The sequence below is a fragment of the Tympanuchus pallidicinctus genome, unplaced genomic scaffold (genome assembly GCF_026119805.1).
Source record: "Tympanuchus pallidicinctus isolate F22 unplaced genomic scaffold, pur_lepc_1.0 scaffold7, whole genome shotgun sequence".
NCBI lineage: Eukaryota > Metazoa > Chordata > Aves > Galliformes > Phasianidae > Tympanuchus > Tympanuchus pallidicinctus.
The window spans coordinates 5,358,611-5,376,788 of NW_026294791.1; the positions used below are offsets into that span (position 1 = coordinate 5,358,611).

The window sequence follows — 18,178 nt, forward strand, 5'->3', positions numbered from 1 at the left end:
AACAGGAAAATTATATTTAATTTTCTATTAAACTTCCAACCAGAATACATGTTCCCAAAACAGAAGTTAAAGCTTTTACAGGTGAGAAATTCATAATGACCAACACCAGATTTTCTCAGGAGAAAACAGGTAAACATTGATTTTATTCCCTCTCTGCTCTCCTGACAAACCTTACCTTTGTTCAAGATTAAGTATGACCAAATTCTGTAAATCTCAAAGCAATCTCTAGCTACCTGTGGATAGCTTTAACTCCAAAGTAGTTATAAGAAAAGTATTTTATAGCAAATTCCTGAAGGCTATTTTAAAAACATTGTTAGAGATCCCCCTTTATAAGACCATTTTAATTTAAGCAGCAGCAGATTTGTTAGAAGTATGAAAGCATTCATATGATCTCCTATTACAGTCTTTTACAAATGCAAATTTAAGTGATAAATCAAACTATTTCTAACCTTGCTCACTCTCTTCCCAACCTGAACAACACTACGCAGCTTCCATCAACTCTGAGTTTTATTAATTTTTTCTTGGATTAAAAGAAAAATCTGTTCTCATAATACAAACCACAAAGCATTTGCAAGAGTTATTGCCTCAAGCTTAGCCTAAAAATCTTTGCCATCTACAAACTGATGGAATTTATTAAGCGTTAAGGTCTCTAATCACTGATTTTAGATGAGAGGTCCAAATAAGCCCTGTCTGTGTCATGTTATCAACATCCAGCATCATTCTAATTTGCTGTAAAGAGTATGAAGTAGCGACTGTTACTTCAGCAAGCTCAAAGTTTAGCTTTCCCTGGCTGAAGTTGTAGGTTTTGAAGTTTCATTGCCATGCCCATGTTCCCAGATATCTTCAATTTGCCTTGAAAGAAGGCCTAGAGAGAGAGAGAAAAAAAAAAAGGCATGAAATGCAATAGCAATGCAACTCATGACCCAGTCATACTCCTCCCAAAAGCTGTGTTGTTATACTCCTGTAGGTGTTGGCCTGCAATACTGTAATTCCAACAGTCCTATCAGACTCCTGGCATTCATCAGCAATTGTTATTTTCTGACACTGAAAGGAAGAACAGAAGCCTGGGACAGTATACTGCCTATCTTTGTGATAGCTGAAGAGAATAGACTTGGTTCTGCATATTACCTGTGTTATCAGAAAGCCCTCCCAGCCATGCAGTTTAAGAGGAAGGGATTTATTCAAGTAATTTAAGCTGAAATATGCTCCCAAAATATCAGTATTATCACACTTTCATCTATGTTACACTTACTGTCTGAGGATTCATTTTGCCAGTCATCAGAGCTAACAAATCAGTGTCAGCCATTGTAATTGTACAGTCTGCTTTCTTATCTGTAAAACAGAGATGACTATGAAGATTCAAACAGACAGAACAGGAACACAAGCTGCAAATCCCCAAAGAATCTGCCGGCACTCCAGATCAGCACAATGGTACCTGAAGCACTCTGAAATAAAGGCCATTAAAAAACATCAATAAGAGATCACTTAAGAGCCAACATGCATCTGAGCTGTATTGTAGCACAGACCACCTCAATGCTGAAGGAAGATGAAGCTTTCTGAAAAGTGCCAAGCAAACCCATCCGTTAAAACAAGATCTACTTGTAATCACATAGAATATTAATTACAATGTTCACAATCATCCTGAGTTTCACCAAGCTGGTAGTATAATCAACACAAAATGAAGGTGCTTTCCCTGATGCTTTCCAAAGATACATTGAGTTTCACTACCTTCTACTCAAGTGGGAACAACAGCATTCCAAAAACTCTCATCTGGATTAATTGAAATAAAGAAGGTTTTTGCATCTTCTTACAAGAAATGACTAGATATTGTTAAACATCCAGATTTAAGTATTAATGCATATAGTAAAGGGCTAAAACCTTCACACACCTTTTCTTCCAGTCACTGTATTACTAAACCTAAGTCTTAGATAAAATCTTGCCCACGCAACAGAAAAGTGCTTTTCTCTCCATAATATCCTAGATAAATGAATTCCAAATCAATCTCTTCTCACGTTTTTAATTAAAAGCTTTATAACACAGGATCACGGACAGACAAAATTTTGAGAACATAATGTTATCTTTGGCCTGACCTTTACATTAAAAGGATGCAGGTATTAGACAAGACACTTCCATGGCAAAGGTACAAATCCTTCACCTCCAATACTTTTATTGAAAACCCACCACCACCACCCAGTCCTCAAGTCTTATTTATTTATGTCCATGTAGTTGTTTTTAAAATGGACCTAAAGTTTACATCAGCTAGTACAGCATTGAAATCAGATAAGTTTTATTGCTTAAGTAGCTGCAGAGAAGGAACTAGACGAGATAGACCAGTCTACCACCTACTGGTGTCTCCCACAAAGCACCTGACAAAACAGAACAAAACTAACAAATAAAAAGCCACACACACAAACCCACAGAACAAGAGTTCTGTTTACTTCCCTCCTGGTCCCTGTGGGAGTTGAGTGACACAGCTGACAGGTACCTCTAACAAAACATGCACCTACACACACAGAATTCACAGGAGGAGAAATCTTGGTCCTAAACACCATGGAATAGAAGTGTCAGTATTAAGAATAGTTTATAAGTAAAGTAACACTAACTCCAGTTTTGTTCAACATCACTAACTCTTCAGCAGAACAGAAGTTTATAATCACCTTATTCATCTTCTGCAATGACATGACAAAAACAACACTGACCTGCATTAACTGCTACTGAGCCTTTACCATTCTTCACGTCTACTATCCAAGTCGCCTCCTTCCCACCAGGACCATCTTTGATTTTGAAGGCAAAAACACCACCAATTTTCTTGACAAACTGCTCTCCTTCCTGTAATGGACACATAATATGCACATTAGTCATCTTCTTCAGAAGAATATTAAAACAGTTCAAGTGCTTTAAAAAAAACTTCACTCTTTCTACTAACAACTTCTATTACCTACAGAACTATTGCTTTCCTTCTACTAGCCTTTACTTAAACAACCACTGAGAAAAGCACACCCATGGCCATCTTTCTCTATTAACATCTATCCAGCAAAACAAAAAAAGACAATTGCCCCAAAGGTCTTATCTTGCTGTCTACCAAAGTGTGATTTCTTCTTTTACTCATGCCTACAAAGCAATAGATAACAAACACGTTAGTGTGAGTTCCTTGTATATGGCTTAAATGTGTCTCTACTCAAATACTCTTGAACAGATAAGGGCTGTCTGAACAAAATGCTTTACGGTACAGAACTGAAAGACATCTGACAGGGAACTGTTTCAACAAGCAGCACTGAAAAGGTGATTTATGGTACTGTATTTCCTCCAGGTTTTGCACATGTCCTGTCATAAATTAAAAAGGCTACAGGTAAAAGTAGTCCCAGAATACCTCTTGGAGCTTCTTTTCTATCTCTTTGAAGACCAAGTCTGACTTAAATCCATCAACAGCTGCGCTGAGAGGCACAGCCGTAACTCGGCCATCACTGGAGGGAAAAAAAGAAAAAAAAAACACATTTAATCACATTTTGAACATCTTCAAATTACTGCAAACAGGCCAACACCACTGAGAAGAGCCACACTGAAACAACACAGGGCAACCCCACTAAATCCAAGCAGAACTGACTTCCTGAGGGTGAGGCAGCAGTGTCACAGCCACCTCCAGCACACAGCTGCTTCAGATGTGCAGGCAGGACTTGTGGCAAGGAAAGTAAAGCACCCAGATCAACCAGCCAACTCTATCGCCACACTGTGTGCAAAGAGAGAAACAGCACAAACACCGCCTCAAGGACTACATGGACTACTTTTGCTTTTTTTTGTTGTCATCAAATAAACTCCTTTACAGAATGGGTCCAGAAGCTCAGTTATTGAACTCCCAGAAACAATCCTAAGTTCTGCCACCTTGCTTAAGAACATTTTATAGTCAACATTATTTCTAGCTCAATTTACAGTGGAAGCTTCAAAGATTCACTGCCCCATCACAGCCAGAAGTCTTGTCTTTCCCCAGAAGAGTGAGACTCAATCATCTTTATCATTTCAAATACCTTCTATGAAATAGGTTGATACATTAAGTACCCAGTCAGTTGGTTACAACTTTTATTTTTATATTTAAAAAATTAACTGACTACAGTATCTATTTTGGGGGATTCTGCAACTGCCAAGAAAAGCTTCAGCCCTAAGGGTCACTGGGCTCTGATTTACTTCCCACTTTCCCACTGAGAGCATTCCTGTATTTTGTGTACCTTCTCAACAAACCATCATCAAATCCAATGCTAAATGTCCTGCCCCAGCTCATACAAGACAGCAGTCATTCAAAGACCATCAGTGCTGCTTCCCCTTTTCCCTCACAATTCACATGCACCTGTTTGCTGTTTCAGGAGGTACTGAGCATTGCTCCTGATCCCGCAGGGCCATCAGCCCACACCTCTACTCTGCACACCCTGACAGGAGCATGACAACTAATTCCTCATTTGTGCAGGAGCACCTGGAGATTAACTGGGTAGAGAAATATCCAAAGAAACAGCAATTCATGCAGTTTGTAATTATCATCATCTTCTCTCTTCGAAGCAGAGTTCAAAGCTGTGGTCAGGTATGACACTGCTGAAATGCCAGAATCACTTGAAGAAGTGCTGCCAGAAATTATCTGCGTGGTGCTATGAGCAAAGCACTCCAGCAGATGTTTGCTAGGGGAGCAATTGTAGGGACTGTGTCATTTGAAGACAACACATAGCTGCTAATAAATGAAGGATGTACCTGCAGGATGTAAAGCTGCAAGGTATCTACAAGAAGAAAAAAAAAAAGCAGCATTGTTTTAAGAACTAATCCAAAACAAATCAAGTTCTTCTATCATTTACATCTTAAATTCTTGGCAACTCTTACCAAACCCACAGGTTACGGGCAGGATCTGAATCTAATGAGTGGGTCTGTGCAGATCTCATAGCTGTGCAATGCTGCTGCCTTTCCCTCACTTACACAACGCACAGCACTGCTCAGTTACGTAACTGCTGCCTCAACACATCAGCTGCGCTGTATTCCAAAGTCTCTCACACGTTGATGGAACTCCCTGTGCCAAAGCCTTTCAGAGAGCAAGGGATCAGCAAACAACATCAGTGCAGGTGAAACATGGACTGCAGGGGCTATGAGGCCCCAGCGCTACCAGGGCTGTGGTGTTCTGCCCCTGGAGGTGCCCACAGCCACGGCTGGGGCAGCAGAGCTGTGCTGGGAAGGCACTGAGGTGCCAACTCGACCGCTCTGTGAGTCTCTGCCTCGGGATGCACCTGTGAAATAATGAAGGCAATTCTCCATGCCAATGAAAGTGAATATAGGAAATATCGCCTATAGGAAATAAAGGCATTTCTTTGGGAGAACCTTCATCTGCAAAGTCTCCCACAGCTGACAGGAAGGCGCTGCCCTGGAGGTGCACCTTGTACCCACAGACAGCGCGCTGCCCCCACAGCTCCCCGTGCTCACACGGAGTTTTACAGACAAGGCTCAAAGCGACAGAAAAGCAGGGCACGGCCTACAGCATCGCCCTCAGAAAGCATCACCCTCAGACTGCCAGCTGCGCCCAGTCGGGCTCTGAGCAGCAAACCCCGGCTACAACTCGTGCCTTTCCCCCACGGAAAGGCAGGTCGCGGTGCCGGCAGCAGATCGTCACGGACACCCGGCCCCGCGCACACACACGGCGCAGCCCCGCCGCTCGGAGCCGCTTCCCGCGCCGCACACACCACCCCATTCGGGGCTCTGCCCCCTTCAGGCCCGGCGCTCACCTGGCGGCTCCAGGGAAGCCCATGGCGTACAGCGTCACGACCACAGCCCCGCCGAGGCCCAGGTTGTGCTGCAGAGCCCGCCGCGCGCCGCCTACCTGCCGCTTCCCGGCCAGGCCGCGCAGCTGCCAGCAGAGTTCGGCGCACTGCGCCAGGCCTGAAACATCGAGCACAGAGCGCGTGTGGGCGGGAAGGAGGGGCGGCGGGAAGGAGGGGGGCGGCGCCGGGCGGGAAGCTCACACGAGGCTGTGGTAAATCTCTCCAAAAGCTCAGCTTTAAAGCACGACAACGAATAAAAGTTATTGAAGCGAGTCCCGCTTTTGCCCGTGCAAACGGCAGTGGGAAGCACCCGCCTGCCCCAAAACAGCTCCGCGCCTGAAGGTGTGACTGCATGCGATGTGTTTTATTACCTGTAGCACCGAGGGGATGTCCCTTGGAAATCAAGCCACCACTAGGATTAATGACCCATTTTCCTCCGTAAGTGTTGTCTCCTCTGTCAATCAGGTCACACGCTTTTCCTGATGGAACAATAGTTAGAAAAAGAGAAATGCTCAGTGTTTTTTTAAAACATCATTTTTCAGGTCTAGCATCACAAATCGAAGATGCTGCAAATGCTTTCTGTCCGTTTAAGCCTTAGAAATACACCAGCACAGACTTCACAAGGGCAGACTGAACTGAGACTCGGCTGACATGACTGGAGAGAGGGAACGCGGGAGAGGAGCCAGGTGTGGGTGCCTGGCACAAAGGCTTGTTTTAATTAGCGCTCAGGATACAGTGTGGAGATATGCCCAACACCACGCAGTGATTAGTTATTATACTAAGGAAGCTACCGTGAAATTTATAGGTTTTCTTTTGTAAAAGAAAGGTTAGTTGTAGTTAGTGACCACTGTGAAAACATCTTTGCTTTGTTATCTCTGAAAGGAATTACTTGCAGAATTGTCATCAATGCTGGGGGGCTGCATAACAATGTTTCCTGAAGGCCTATGAAGTTGTCTCATTGAGAATGCTCACTTAGTAAAATAAGTGACAACCTAGTGACACTACCATCCACTGACAAAAGTTCAATGTTTTCTCAAAGTCACATAACAAAATTAGAGAAAGACTGCATCAGATACTGCAATCCCAGAGCCCTTCATTGCCTCCTCCTGCTTGAAGAGCCACTCCTGTACAAACTTGCTGTGTGATTTCATACAGTTGTCCAACACACCAATTTGCCTTCTGTAGAAATCACAGCAATACACCAATCTGTTAAATACTTCCCACAGTTTGCACATCTTCTTTATGTTACTATACAGGCAGCTTGCCTTTTCCTCCAGGTTAGCTAATATGGTGTTCAAATCTATAATATCTGTCCAGTACACAACTCTAATTAATTATATGAAGAGACAAAAAAAATATTTGTTAACACTTTCCATTTTAGTAAAACAAAGAGCTTCACTGATGCTATTACCTTCTGGGCAGAGTCCAAGAGCTTCATAGGTAATGAACTCATTAACTGAGAAACAGTCATGAAGTTCAATCACATCGACATCCGTAGGTTTTAGGCCTGCCTTTTTGAAACATTTTTCTGCAGCTTTTTTAGTCATATCATAACCAACCTGCAAGAAATTAAAATATCATTAAAGAAACAGCCATCCATTTCATTCCTTCTCTTAATTTTAATGTGCTGCTGTTCATCCTGCGAGTGAAGATAAGCTGATGGAGGTGGCATTTTCATTCACTTTAGTGCATCTCCTACCATAGCCCCTCATGACCAAACAACAGGTTATTCCAGCTCCAGAATTATATTAACATAAGGAAAATGGATTTAAGTTTTATTCATCTTATAAACAGAGAAATTCAACAAATAGCTTTGCATGAGAAACTACATTTCTTCCAGTTCACATTTCTATTAAGTAGCCCTTAAATAATTACACAGATTTTTAATGTTTATTTATTTCTCAGTGTTATTTCATAACTATGCTCTTTGCCCACTTCACCTGCCCAAATCACAGTTTGCTTGCTGATCGATGTTCTGTGGTATCGTTAGGACTTGCAGGTATTAAAAAAAAATCCCAATTATTATGGACTGTAGGACCACAAACCTACCATCTTCATACAACTGTTCTCTTCAAATGTGCTTGGGAAATCAGTAGCCATCACCTGGGCCAGAATTTCCACAGCTTGAGGCTGTAACTTGTATCTTTTCACAAAGTCCTCACTAGCCAAAACTGCAGCTGCAGCGCCATTTGATGTCGGACTAATGGAAAGAAAAATAATGTCACCATTCTGAATTATTAATGTTGAAAACAAAGGAAAAAATGCATTTTGACTGATGCAATTGTAACTACAAATTCGACAAGTGTTTGCTGAAGACCTCCAGTTTTTTTTATTACTGCCCACTGCAGTAACATACATACAAACTTTGAATAGGATGACATCTAAGAAATTAGAAAATACTTAAGATGAACTGTAACTTTTAACTGAACAGTAAGCAAGCTTTACTTCAATAGATGAACTACCAAATCTGTCTGAACAAGATTTCTTTCCCAATGCAAAGTTCTCTCCTTACCAACACTGTAAGACAGTCAAGAAATCAAAAATTTTGCGAGACTGCAGAACTTCATCTAAGGTGTATTCCTTCTGGAACTGGGAATACCTGTGGAAAACAAAGATGCCATCTGAGTTTTAGTGCAGTCCTTAGAAGTATACATTACTAATAACTCACTATCATTCAACTAACTATATAGCTGTTTTACTGAGTAGAACACAGTGGATTCAGAATGTATAGCAGCTATAGCAGACAACACATTGTAAGCATTTCTAAACATTGCATCTGTTCTGCAGGAATTGCGTACAGGCAGCGTATGCTCGCTATGGAGTTGGAGTGCTTTACTCACGGGTTGTTGGTTGAATGGCTGTGATTTTTCCATGCAATTTTTGCAAAGTACTCTGGATTTGTCCCTGGCAGGAGAAAGTAAGCCGTGTTGGAATACTTGCCTTAAACACAGCCTTCTAACTAACTTTTTAAATACTGTATTAGTGTCTACAAATTTGAACTTCACAAACAACTTCACAAAAGACTGCATCAAAGCTTTCTTTTAATTCAACATAATTCTAAGAAAGATGGTTGAGTTCTAGGTAACAGATGACTCTACTTGAATATTCAATGCTCCCTAATGTGAAAATAGAGAAAATAAATGTCTTTAACAATACCATATTTCTCCATATGTTCTTTGCCAGCATTTGCAAACATCTGCGGTGTTACTGGAGCACTTGCTAAGCCGTATTTATTTATCATTATTTCTAAATGTTTGTCCATTGGATTTGTTCTGTCCGAAAACTAAAAAGAAGAGAAATAGCTATAAAGCAAATCATCGTTTCATTATTCGCAATTAACCCTGCCTTAAATGTATTTTTGCCAAGTTATTAAAAGCACCACGTTTGCTTCAAATTAATTCTAAAACACTCCATACTAAACCTGCACTTCGTAGCTGCAATCAGAATCATGAAACTCGTTACAAATTTCTGTGAGTAAAAAAAAAAAAAGGCTTATTTTGTAACTATCTACAGCAGCATGTCACACCAGCTCACATTCATGAGCATGTCTCAGGGAGTGAGGAGGTGTTTTCTATCCACGAATACAGTGAGATACATGAGACGTTCAGACACTTACACCTGAAGCAAGGGATCCTTTTGCCATTCTCTCAAAGCCAAGTGCCAGAACACAGTCTGCCAAACCTTAAAATGAAAGTTTTGGCTATTCAGAACACAACATAGCTATAAATGACAATATGTACAATCAACTTTCTCATTACAATAAATATCCATTACCGTTCTTCCTCCCTTCTCAATTTTTAAAAGTGGGGCGGGGATGGTTCTGTTACAAAAACATTACTACTGAAGACTAAACAAATCACCAGAGCACTTAGGGTTATTTTAGAACAGTCCTCCGCAGTTTGAGAACAAGTACCTTATCTGACCAAGCACTTGTATCTCTGCCAGGAATACTAGAATAATCGTAGGGAACCTTCCTGTAGCTGTTGTTACAGAAACATAAGCAATCAGGTGCAAGAAAGTAGCAGAATCCACAAAGGAACTTAAGAAACAGAACAAGGAAGTTGTATTTGTAGAAATAAAGCCTGAGTTACTCAGCTGCAGAGCAAAACTCACCTCCCTCTACCAGCTGTCTGGCCATGAACAAAGCAGTAGATCCCGTAGCACAGTTGTTGTTAACATTAATGATAGGAATGCCAGTTAAACCCAAACCGTGATAGATGGCCCGCTGTCCACAGGTTGAGTCGCCTTTATGCAAAGACAGAACATTAACACAGGACGTAACATTAACACAGTGCCACTCTTCAAGCCTGAGAGTCTGAGCTGTCATCTCGTCTATCTCTCAGCCACACACAACAGAAAAACCTCGGAAAGATACAAATCATCGGACTTTAAAAACCAGGAGTTTTTTATTATGTGAAACAGATGGGAAATTGATGGGATCCCCCTTCACTTCTCCACACAGACGTGGATAAACTTTACCCCATTTGTGAGTGTCACAGATCACACACGCCACGCACACGTCCCAAGCACAAGATGATACTCACCATAAACATAACCCACACAGGCCTGCTCCACTGCTGAATACGGAATGCCAGCGTCAGCTAAAGCCTTCTGGCCTACAGAATTTTAAAAGTTGGGGAGAAAAAGAAAAAAGTTCTTACAAAAAGCAGCTCTCACAATCATAACAAGCAGGCTTGGCTTAGCGTTGTGATTCGTGCGTCTGCACAACAAGCAGAGCAGTGAAAGTTCTCCATTACAGGACGCGAATGGTCCAAAAGTTCTGCATCTGAACTCTCATTAGGACAAGCCTGTGCTGTGCTTAGTTCTCAGCAAGCTCCTTTCCCAGCAAACACCAACAGATCAGTCCCGTGTTCACACACAAAGGCTGCGGCTGCTCCCAGGGAAGCACGAGTAGCATGCACAGATAGGAAAGGATGTCTGATTCAATGTCAAGGCATCCTTTTGACTTCAGTCCCGTAAGGCTGCAGGGCAGTTGGGATTCACTTTCAAGTGGTCTTTCTTATCAGTTTTAGATTTGCGCTTTGCATCTGGCTTAAAATAGAATTGGTGGTCAAGCTAAATGCTTTTCTACTGCTGACTTACCAGCCTCTTTGGCCAGGTCGGGATAATCAACACTGTTCTCACCAGGCTTTGCAAACTGACAAGAAAAAAGCAACAGAACAAATCACTGAGATCCTTCACTCAAATGGGAGTACCGGCCTCGACGACCCACCCGGAGACGTACTGTGATCCTACGACTCAAGAGCTACCACGGAACACGTTTGTAGGCAATCCAGTTTACTAACGTAAACCATTTCACCGACCCAAAAACACTCGGCCAAAGTCCGCGTAGGTTTGGGAGCCGCCGCCAGGCCGCCCCACACGGCCAAAGAACGAAGGAGCGGGCAGCGCCGGCACTGACAGCGCTACGCGCCGTCGGGCGTTCGTAGTTCACGCGCTTTCTCCTTCTGTTTCTCCCCCTTCTCCCCCGCCGCGGGGTCGCACGGGTACCTTGGTCATACCGACGCCCACCACGAACACGCGTCGCCCCATGATGGCTGCAGAACCACTCCGCTCCTCGCAGACGCAGCGAGAGACAGCAGAGCGGAGGGGCGGGGCTTAGCGCCGGCTGGGCGCGGCCTCGCTCGGAGGGGGCGGGGCTCCTTCTTAAAGGAGCCGTGGCCCGGGCCCACCCCCCAGAGGACGGGGAGGAGCGGAGCCGGCCGAGGGGCGCCATGATGCGGCTGGGGCGGGCGGCGCTCCGCTGGGGCTGCGGCGGTATCCATACGGCCGTCCCGCGGCGCGGCGCGGAGGTGCGAGTCGGCGGGGAGAGCGGCGGTGAGTCCGGCCCGGCCCCGCTCCGCTGCGGCAACCCCGGAGCTCGGCGCGGGGCACGAGCGCTCCGCGGGGCCGGGCCGGTGTCCCCAGCGTGCTCGGAAGTCACGCGTTGCGGGCCCGTGCCTCGCCCCGCCCTGGGAAGGCACCGCTGAGCGCCTCCGCGCCGCATAGGAGGGGAGAGGGAAGCGGCTGCGGGCGCTCTTCGTGCCCAAAGCGGCAGCCGATGATTTACAGATCGCAGAGCTGCTGTTCAGCTCAGACTTAGGAACTCTGAGCGCAGTCCTCTCCCCAGCGAGCTGACTGGAGCACGAACGCAGAGTCTGTCACTTTCGTGCAAACTGCAGTTCCCACAAGATGTTTATTTTCACGTTAAGAGATGGAGTTAAATCTGACTATAAAATAAAACCTGAATTAAGTAGCGCTTGAAACAGAAATGTAATATAGACTTTTTTTCTATTACTGCAGTGCTTCTGCAAGATATCCTTGGAGGTGATTTTCTTTTTAAGATCTGCTTATTTATATTACTTGTAGCATTACTGAATTTCACAGTCACCTTGAATACAGGATTTCACAGGCACCAACTTTCCCATATTTCGTGGTACTGCCACTTTTTACATTCATCAGTTGTTTTAGAATATACTTTGTATACATTTTCAGGAAAGAGAAGATGCAGCATATGCAGATATTGTTCCCATTTGATTTAATGCGACAGAGGATTAAATGAAATATAACTGAACTTGTCTCCTAAGGTATTGCTGAAATCCTAATGAACCGACCCCATGCAAGAAATTCTTTGGGAAAAGTATTTGTAGATGAAGTGAGTATGGGCCTGGCCTGTAAACATGCTTGGAATCACAATCAATTAATCAATGTGATGAGAATAGCTGTGGGAAACATGAAGCCAAGATTTGAAGGTTGGCATAGGCTGCGTTTGGGGCAAGGCAGGTTATCCTGAGGGAAAGGATGTGGGTCTGAATCACAGTAACTCCAGGTGGGGAGCAGCCCAGCAGTGGAGTTAGGTCAGCTAACTGAGATGTGAGTTAATGTCTTCACTGGAGTAATCACAGCAAAGATGTGCTCACTGTCAGGCCTCAGCAGAGCTTTGATAATGTCTGGTAACAGTTTACAGAAGAGCTTGGCTTGTACCAGGACAGGCAGGAGAGTGTAAGGGACAGCAATGATCTATCTTTGAATGGAGATGAGAAGGAGATGGGAAACATCCTGAGGCTGTCACAAAGGGATTGTGGATGTGATTTCTGGGAAACTCCTGGCACTAGCAGAGAAATTAAAAATAATTAAAAAAAAAAAAAGCATAGATTAGAAGCTTGCTATGATTTCAGTATATACATCCATCTACTTAAAGCTTTTCTCGTTTTTACCTCTCCCTCACAGCTTTTCAGCGCTCTGGAACAGCTCCGCTTTGATGAGAAAGTTCGTGTGGTAGTGTTCAAGAGTAAAGTGAAGGGTGTGTTTTGTGCTGGTAGGTAATGGATCTGCAAACTGTGATTAAAAATCCATGGCTCCTAAGGCTGTGTGCTGCTCAGATTGTAAAAAACAAACAAACAAAAAATTCTCACCTTTTTCTTTCTTCTGATTTAGGTGCAGACTTAAAGGAGCGTGAGAAAATGGATGATGCAGAAGTTGGGCACTTTGTTAAAAGGCTGAGAAATCTCATGGATGAAATTGGTTTGTGACTATCTGAGCTGGAAGACTGACAGAAATTCTATGGGAGGGGTAGGGTGCCACCCCCAGCAGGATGCCATTTAGGAGAGGTTCTCTGCATGGCTCCAGCTTATATCTGATACAGAGATCTGATCAGAATACCAACTATGTTGCTGCTGCTGCATGTCATGTATCTTGACAAACAAGATACATTTCACTACTGAATTCTCTAAGATGAAGAGCAGTGGACAGATATAAATATCAGTATCTGCTAATAATGAAGCATTCTGTATAGAATTCCATGTAACCCTTGAGAAACAATGCTAGACAAAGTAAGTGATGTTAGTTGTCCCAATTTTAATATGTGCTCAAAAGCACTCATATGATGGTGACCTAAGGAGGGACTTGGACTTCTGAATGTCTTTGATAGTGTGAGGGTATTTATACCTGCTGCTGCCCACTGCTCTTTTTTTGGACCAATATCTTTCCGTTTAAGAACTGTTCTATTCTCACTAGAGAAATACCAAAGTTAAATCTGACTGAAATACCAGTGAGAACAGCAGAACAGCCAGAATAGAGAACTGCTAAACACTTTAAATTTAGGCTTTTAAATTCCAGAAGCGAATGCAACATAGTTTTGGGAAGAAAACGTTATAACCTGTGTTGTCTTCTCTAGCTGCCCTGCCTGTGCCCACCATTGCTGCAATAGATGGCTACGCACTGGGCGGTGGACTAGAACTGGCGCTGGCTTGTGACCTTCGAGTTGCAGGTCTGTGTGCTGCTTCATAGGAGACTGCATTTTAAAGGAAGCTTACCCTTGTGATAGCTGGCTGTTACAGGAACCTAGTAGGTGGATAAGAGAACTTACACAGCTCAAGAAGTAAGTGGGCATTTGTCCAGAAGTTGAAACATTTAGTTAATTCTGGGGAATTAATTTTCTTGCATATTTTTAGACAAGATTAGGATTCCTTCAGAAAACTGTTGACAGGGGATTCAGTAGTTCTTAGGCAGTATTGAGACAGCACTCTGGCTAGATCCAACATTCACGACTTAAATCAGCTTGGGGAAGAAGTAAGGCTTTTGCTATTTCAGTTTTTCATCCGATATATTTTATCTCCTGTGGGCCCGAAGTTCATTTGTCTGTATAGTGTTGCTACTTGCCTCTAAAGTGGCAGTTATATACATTGTTCATCTAGCTTGAGATGGACATTAAGCACTGTAGTGATCAGACTTTCCAGCTACCTGGAAAAACACAGTACAGCTCATAAGGACAGTGTGTGCATAAGAAAAATAAAATCTTTTTTTTTTTTTTTTTTTTTTAATAGCTTCATCAGCTAAAATGGGTCTTATAGAGACCACAAGAGGGCTTCTCCCAGGAGCAGGTAACCTTCATTGCATCTTCAGCCTCTTACTTTCTCTACGGTTCCATAAATATTCTGCCATTAGAGCACTTGAGATGTGCTCCTTATTTGGTTTGGAATGCAATTTAAGTAACATCTTCTAGTATCTGAATCTAGAGTTCTGCTCCAGGTCCTGTCTTACTGTTAATCAATGGTCCCTCCACTCTTTTTCTCACTTATTAAAATACTCAAGAATACTGAAGACTTTTAGATATTTGTTGAATATCTGTTGGCACATTCCGCCAGCAGTTGTTAGCCCTTTGTTTTTCAGACTTCCCTCTTGCATAAAAAACAAAGTGCTGTTGCTTTTTGAGGCATTTCTCAGAAATGAAAAATGGTGTTTTTGCTCGTCCTAAGGTGGAACCCAGCGCCTGCCCAGATGTATTGGAGTAGGTCTTGCAAAGGAACTCATTTTCACGGGGAGGCAGATAGATGGACAAGAAGCTGCCTCAATGGGATTAGTAAATCACGCCGTGCCCCAAAATGAGGAGGGAGATGCAGCTTACCAGAGAGCATTAACTTTGGCTAAAGAAATCCTTCCTCGGGTCAGTGTTTTATTTGTACTGTCAATGTAAAGGATGTTCTTTCTTAAGGGAAGCAGAAATGCAAACAACTGAGATCTCTTTCCATGAAATATCCAAGTCTTAGCTCCTGATATTCAAGTCTCTTAATTCTGTTGCTTTTGTGAATGCAGTTGCTGTGGGAACAAATGTAACATGCAGTTATTTAACCCATAGGATACTTTTACTTCCCAGACTTGCAGGTTACACGTGCACAGTGTAAGCTGTCAATCTATTGATTGTAGGTAACACTAACCTGTATTTTAGAAGAAGCTAAACAACTAACTGCAGACTGCTTTAGACTGAAAGGTCAGTTGGAGGTAGGGTGATGCCATAACTGCTTCTGTATTGTGAACTGATGTGGCTTTTTTTTTTTTTTAAATGAAGGCTCCAATTGCTGTGAAAATGGGAAAACTGGCAATAAACAGAGGAATAGAGGTAATCTTTTTTTAAATACTGCAGTGAAGGAGGCGGATAAGCAGCTCTTACAAATTACTACAGTAAAAATACTTAGAACAGTTAACTATGATCGTTGTTTGAAGAAAGCCTTTAGAACTCCTCTTAGAGCTTTTAAAGACAAAATTAATACAGCAAGGTTTCATTCTCCAGATGATAGCACTGCAGTTCTAATACAGGAGTGAAATCTAATGCCAGTCACTACCAGTTAATTTTTACTGTGTCCCTTTCCTTCCCTCTTGTCTGCAGGTTGATATTGCATCAGGGATGGCGATTGAGGGGATGTGTTACGCACAGGTAAGTTCCCTTTAGAATGCTTTTTAAAAGGAACCACAACTACTGCATGTTTTCTAAAGCCAGATACTCCCAATGTCCTCTTGTATTTTCTTCTCCAAGAGGGAAAACTAGCAGCTAAATCCTAAGCTTTGACAACATAAACCAAGCACAGTTCCAGATCTTTATTTCAGACTGTCAACTATTGTCTTGAATAGTCCTTCCTTAAATCAATATCCTTCTGCCTGAAGTTGAAACTAGGAACATACAATTACAGTACATTAACTACAGCATGGGTTTTACTAACAGTTTTAGCCTGTTTAGAATTCCTTCTGTAGTCATTTGACAAATTTGGAGGGTGTGCACCTTTCTCAGTTAACCATTTAACTGCTGTGCCTCTCAGCAGGATTAAAAGGCTTATTAATTAATTAAAACTTCTCCCAGGTAGTTCACTGATTGCTGGGCTTTGTTTTGGAAACTCTGATTTTCACTACAACCCAGTCTTTTTATTTTCCTCATTGCAAAATGTATTTTTTTAAGAAAAGCAATCTCTGCAAAGGGTCAAGACCACTACTGCTAAATTAATTGGCCTAAGTTAATTACTTAAGTGTAATTCCTTCATTACCAAATATATATTTATTTCTTTAATGCAGAATATCCCCACAAGAGACCGTCAGGAGGGAATGGCTGCCTTCAGGGAAAAACGACCACCTCAGTTTATTGGCAAATAATGCTTCCTAGCTTAACCCTTGTTGTCTTAATGGGTTTGGTTTTGTTGTTGTTGTTTGTTTTTGAGGAGAACCTGCTAATTTCTTAGGATTATTTTTATGATTGCACTCCTTATAATGTAGCTCCTTCTTGCCTTGGACTGCATTTCTGAATACTCACTGGATCATTTTTCTCTAAGGATTCACCAATAAAGATTTAACTTTGTACAGCCCATTGGTCTTAAAGAATGTACATTTTTCCTTGTTCTGAATCTGAAATAAGCTAGCCCAAAGGCAGTACAACCAGATGAACAAAGAGTTAATCAGTTATTTATTTATCCATTAATTATGTCAGGGTGGACTGCCTCCAGGCTGAACTGATGGATCTAGCTTCTAACCTTGTTCTCATGCACGCTGCTCAGTTCTTCTGTGCTTCAGTAGGTGACTGCAGAATAATGTGTGTGTGGGCTAACGTGGGGAGCAGAGCTGCTCTCTTCAGACAGCATACTGACAGCCTGACCACAGATATCATTTCATAGATTACTTTCAGCCAGCCAGCCCTGAGGAATGCTGAATTACAAACAGGGGTCTGGTGTTCACTGTGACTCAAGGGGCATAAGACAGTATTTCTAAACTGAAGCCTAACAGTACAGAGGCATTTGAAGTCCAAACATTTGAGGCCAGCTTCCTTCTTAGAGAAGAGGGGCTGAAATTGTCTTCCTCAAGGACTCACAAACTATGCTTTCCTGTGGGATGGCAACACTAATCTTAAAGGATTGGCCTTTAAGAAGAGCTCCTCAAAGCAACACAGTATTTTCATAAACATATGTTTATACTTGCAGCTGTTAGCTTGTCTTGTGGCTAATTTAAGTCTATCAAAAGTATATGAACCTACACTAGTACCTTAGCAGGGATTCTCTGACTGTCAGGAGCTCTTCAGGCATTCTCTTTGTTTCATAGATGTGACAATTCCTCTTCAGTTAATATTACAGTACCTAGCAGCTGAAATAAAAAAAGGTTTACTTTTGGAAAGCTGAAGAGATAATAGAAGCCTAGGCAAGAATGTGGCAGTCAGAAGTGGCTGAGGATTTCCTTTCTGTTCCATTATTTAGCAGCTCTGGTGACACAGAAGATTGTGTGTTAATGCAGCAAAAACTCAAGCAAAAAAATAGATAAATTAGACATTCTAATTCACCCATTGCTTATGTACAGAGCCCGATTATAAAGAACGATAAAAGGCCCTGTTTCTGAGTTCAAAACAACTGCTTTTAGAACAGCTCTCAGAAGACTGAACAAAGTATAAGTATAAAGCAGTCATAGACTCATAATGCAGATAAAAGCCTGATTTTCAAATTACTCTGCAGTTTTTTGTTGGTACTGAGGAGTCCCTGACTTCCCTGTACACAAAGCAGTGGCTGCCAGCTGTGCACTCTGCAAGTTGGTCTTTGCTTCTCAGCACAAAATTTCCCTGTCAGCAGTCACAGCTCTCAAAGATGTCA

The 18,178-nt window shown here is 42.4% G+C and overlaps 2 protein-coding genes across 3 annotated transcripts; one reads left to right on the plus strand and one right to left on the minus strand.

Annotated features, from left to right (window-relative positions):
* Window positions 1-11,436, minus strand: SCP2 (sterol carrier protein 2). Its single transcript, XM_052665731.1, has 16 exons — window positions 11,295-11,436; window positions 10,887-10,941; window positions 10,328-10,399; window positions 9,897-10,028; window positions 9,400-9,464; window positions 8,940-9,066; window positions 8,624-8,687; window positions 8,296-8,382; window positions 7,833-7,983; window positions 7,195-7,342; window positions 6,155-6,262; window positions 5,748-5,901; window positions 3,371-3,464; window positions 2,700-2,829; window positions 1,253-1,332; window positions 1-865 (listed from the first exon to the last, which is right to left on the minus strand). Exons 1-16 carry the CDS (start codon window positions 11,334-11,336, stop codon window positions 770-772), a joined length of 1,605 nt encoding a protein of 534 aa, XP_052521691.1. The 5' UTR covers window positions 11,337-11,436; the 3' UTR covers window positions 1-769.
* Window positions 11,437-11,493: 57 nt separating this feature from the next.
* On the plus strand, window positions 11,494-16,912 carry ECHDC2 (enoyl-CoA hydratase domain containing 2). Of its 2 annotated transcripts, none has more exons than XM_052665733.1 (10): window positions 11,494-11,621; window positions 12,371-12,438; window positions 13,014-13,101; window positions 13,221-13,307; window positions 13,960-14,052; window positions 14,609-14,665; window positions 15,041-15,228; window positions 15,631-15,681; window positions 15,949-15,996; window positions 16,626-16,912. In XM_052665733.1, the coding sequence occupies exons 1-10, from the start codon at window positions 11,519-11,521 to the stop codon at window positions 16,701-16,703; spliced, it is 861 nt and encodes a 286-aa protein (XP_052521693.1). In that variant the 5' UTR covers window positions 11,494-11,518; the 3' UTR covers window positions 16,704-16,912. The 2 variants fall into 2 exon arrangements, with proteins under 2 accessions (XP_052521693.1, XP_052521694.1); XM_052665734.1 differs by having other exon boundaries at window positions 11,518-11,621; window positions 12,279-12,438.
* The last annotated feature ends 1,266 nt before the right edge of the window (window positions 16,913-18,178 follow it).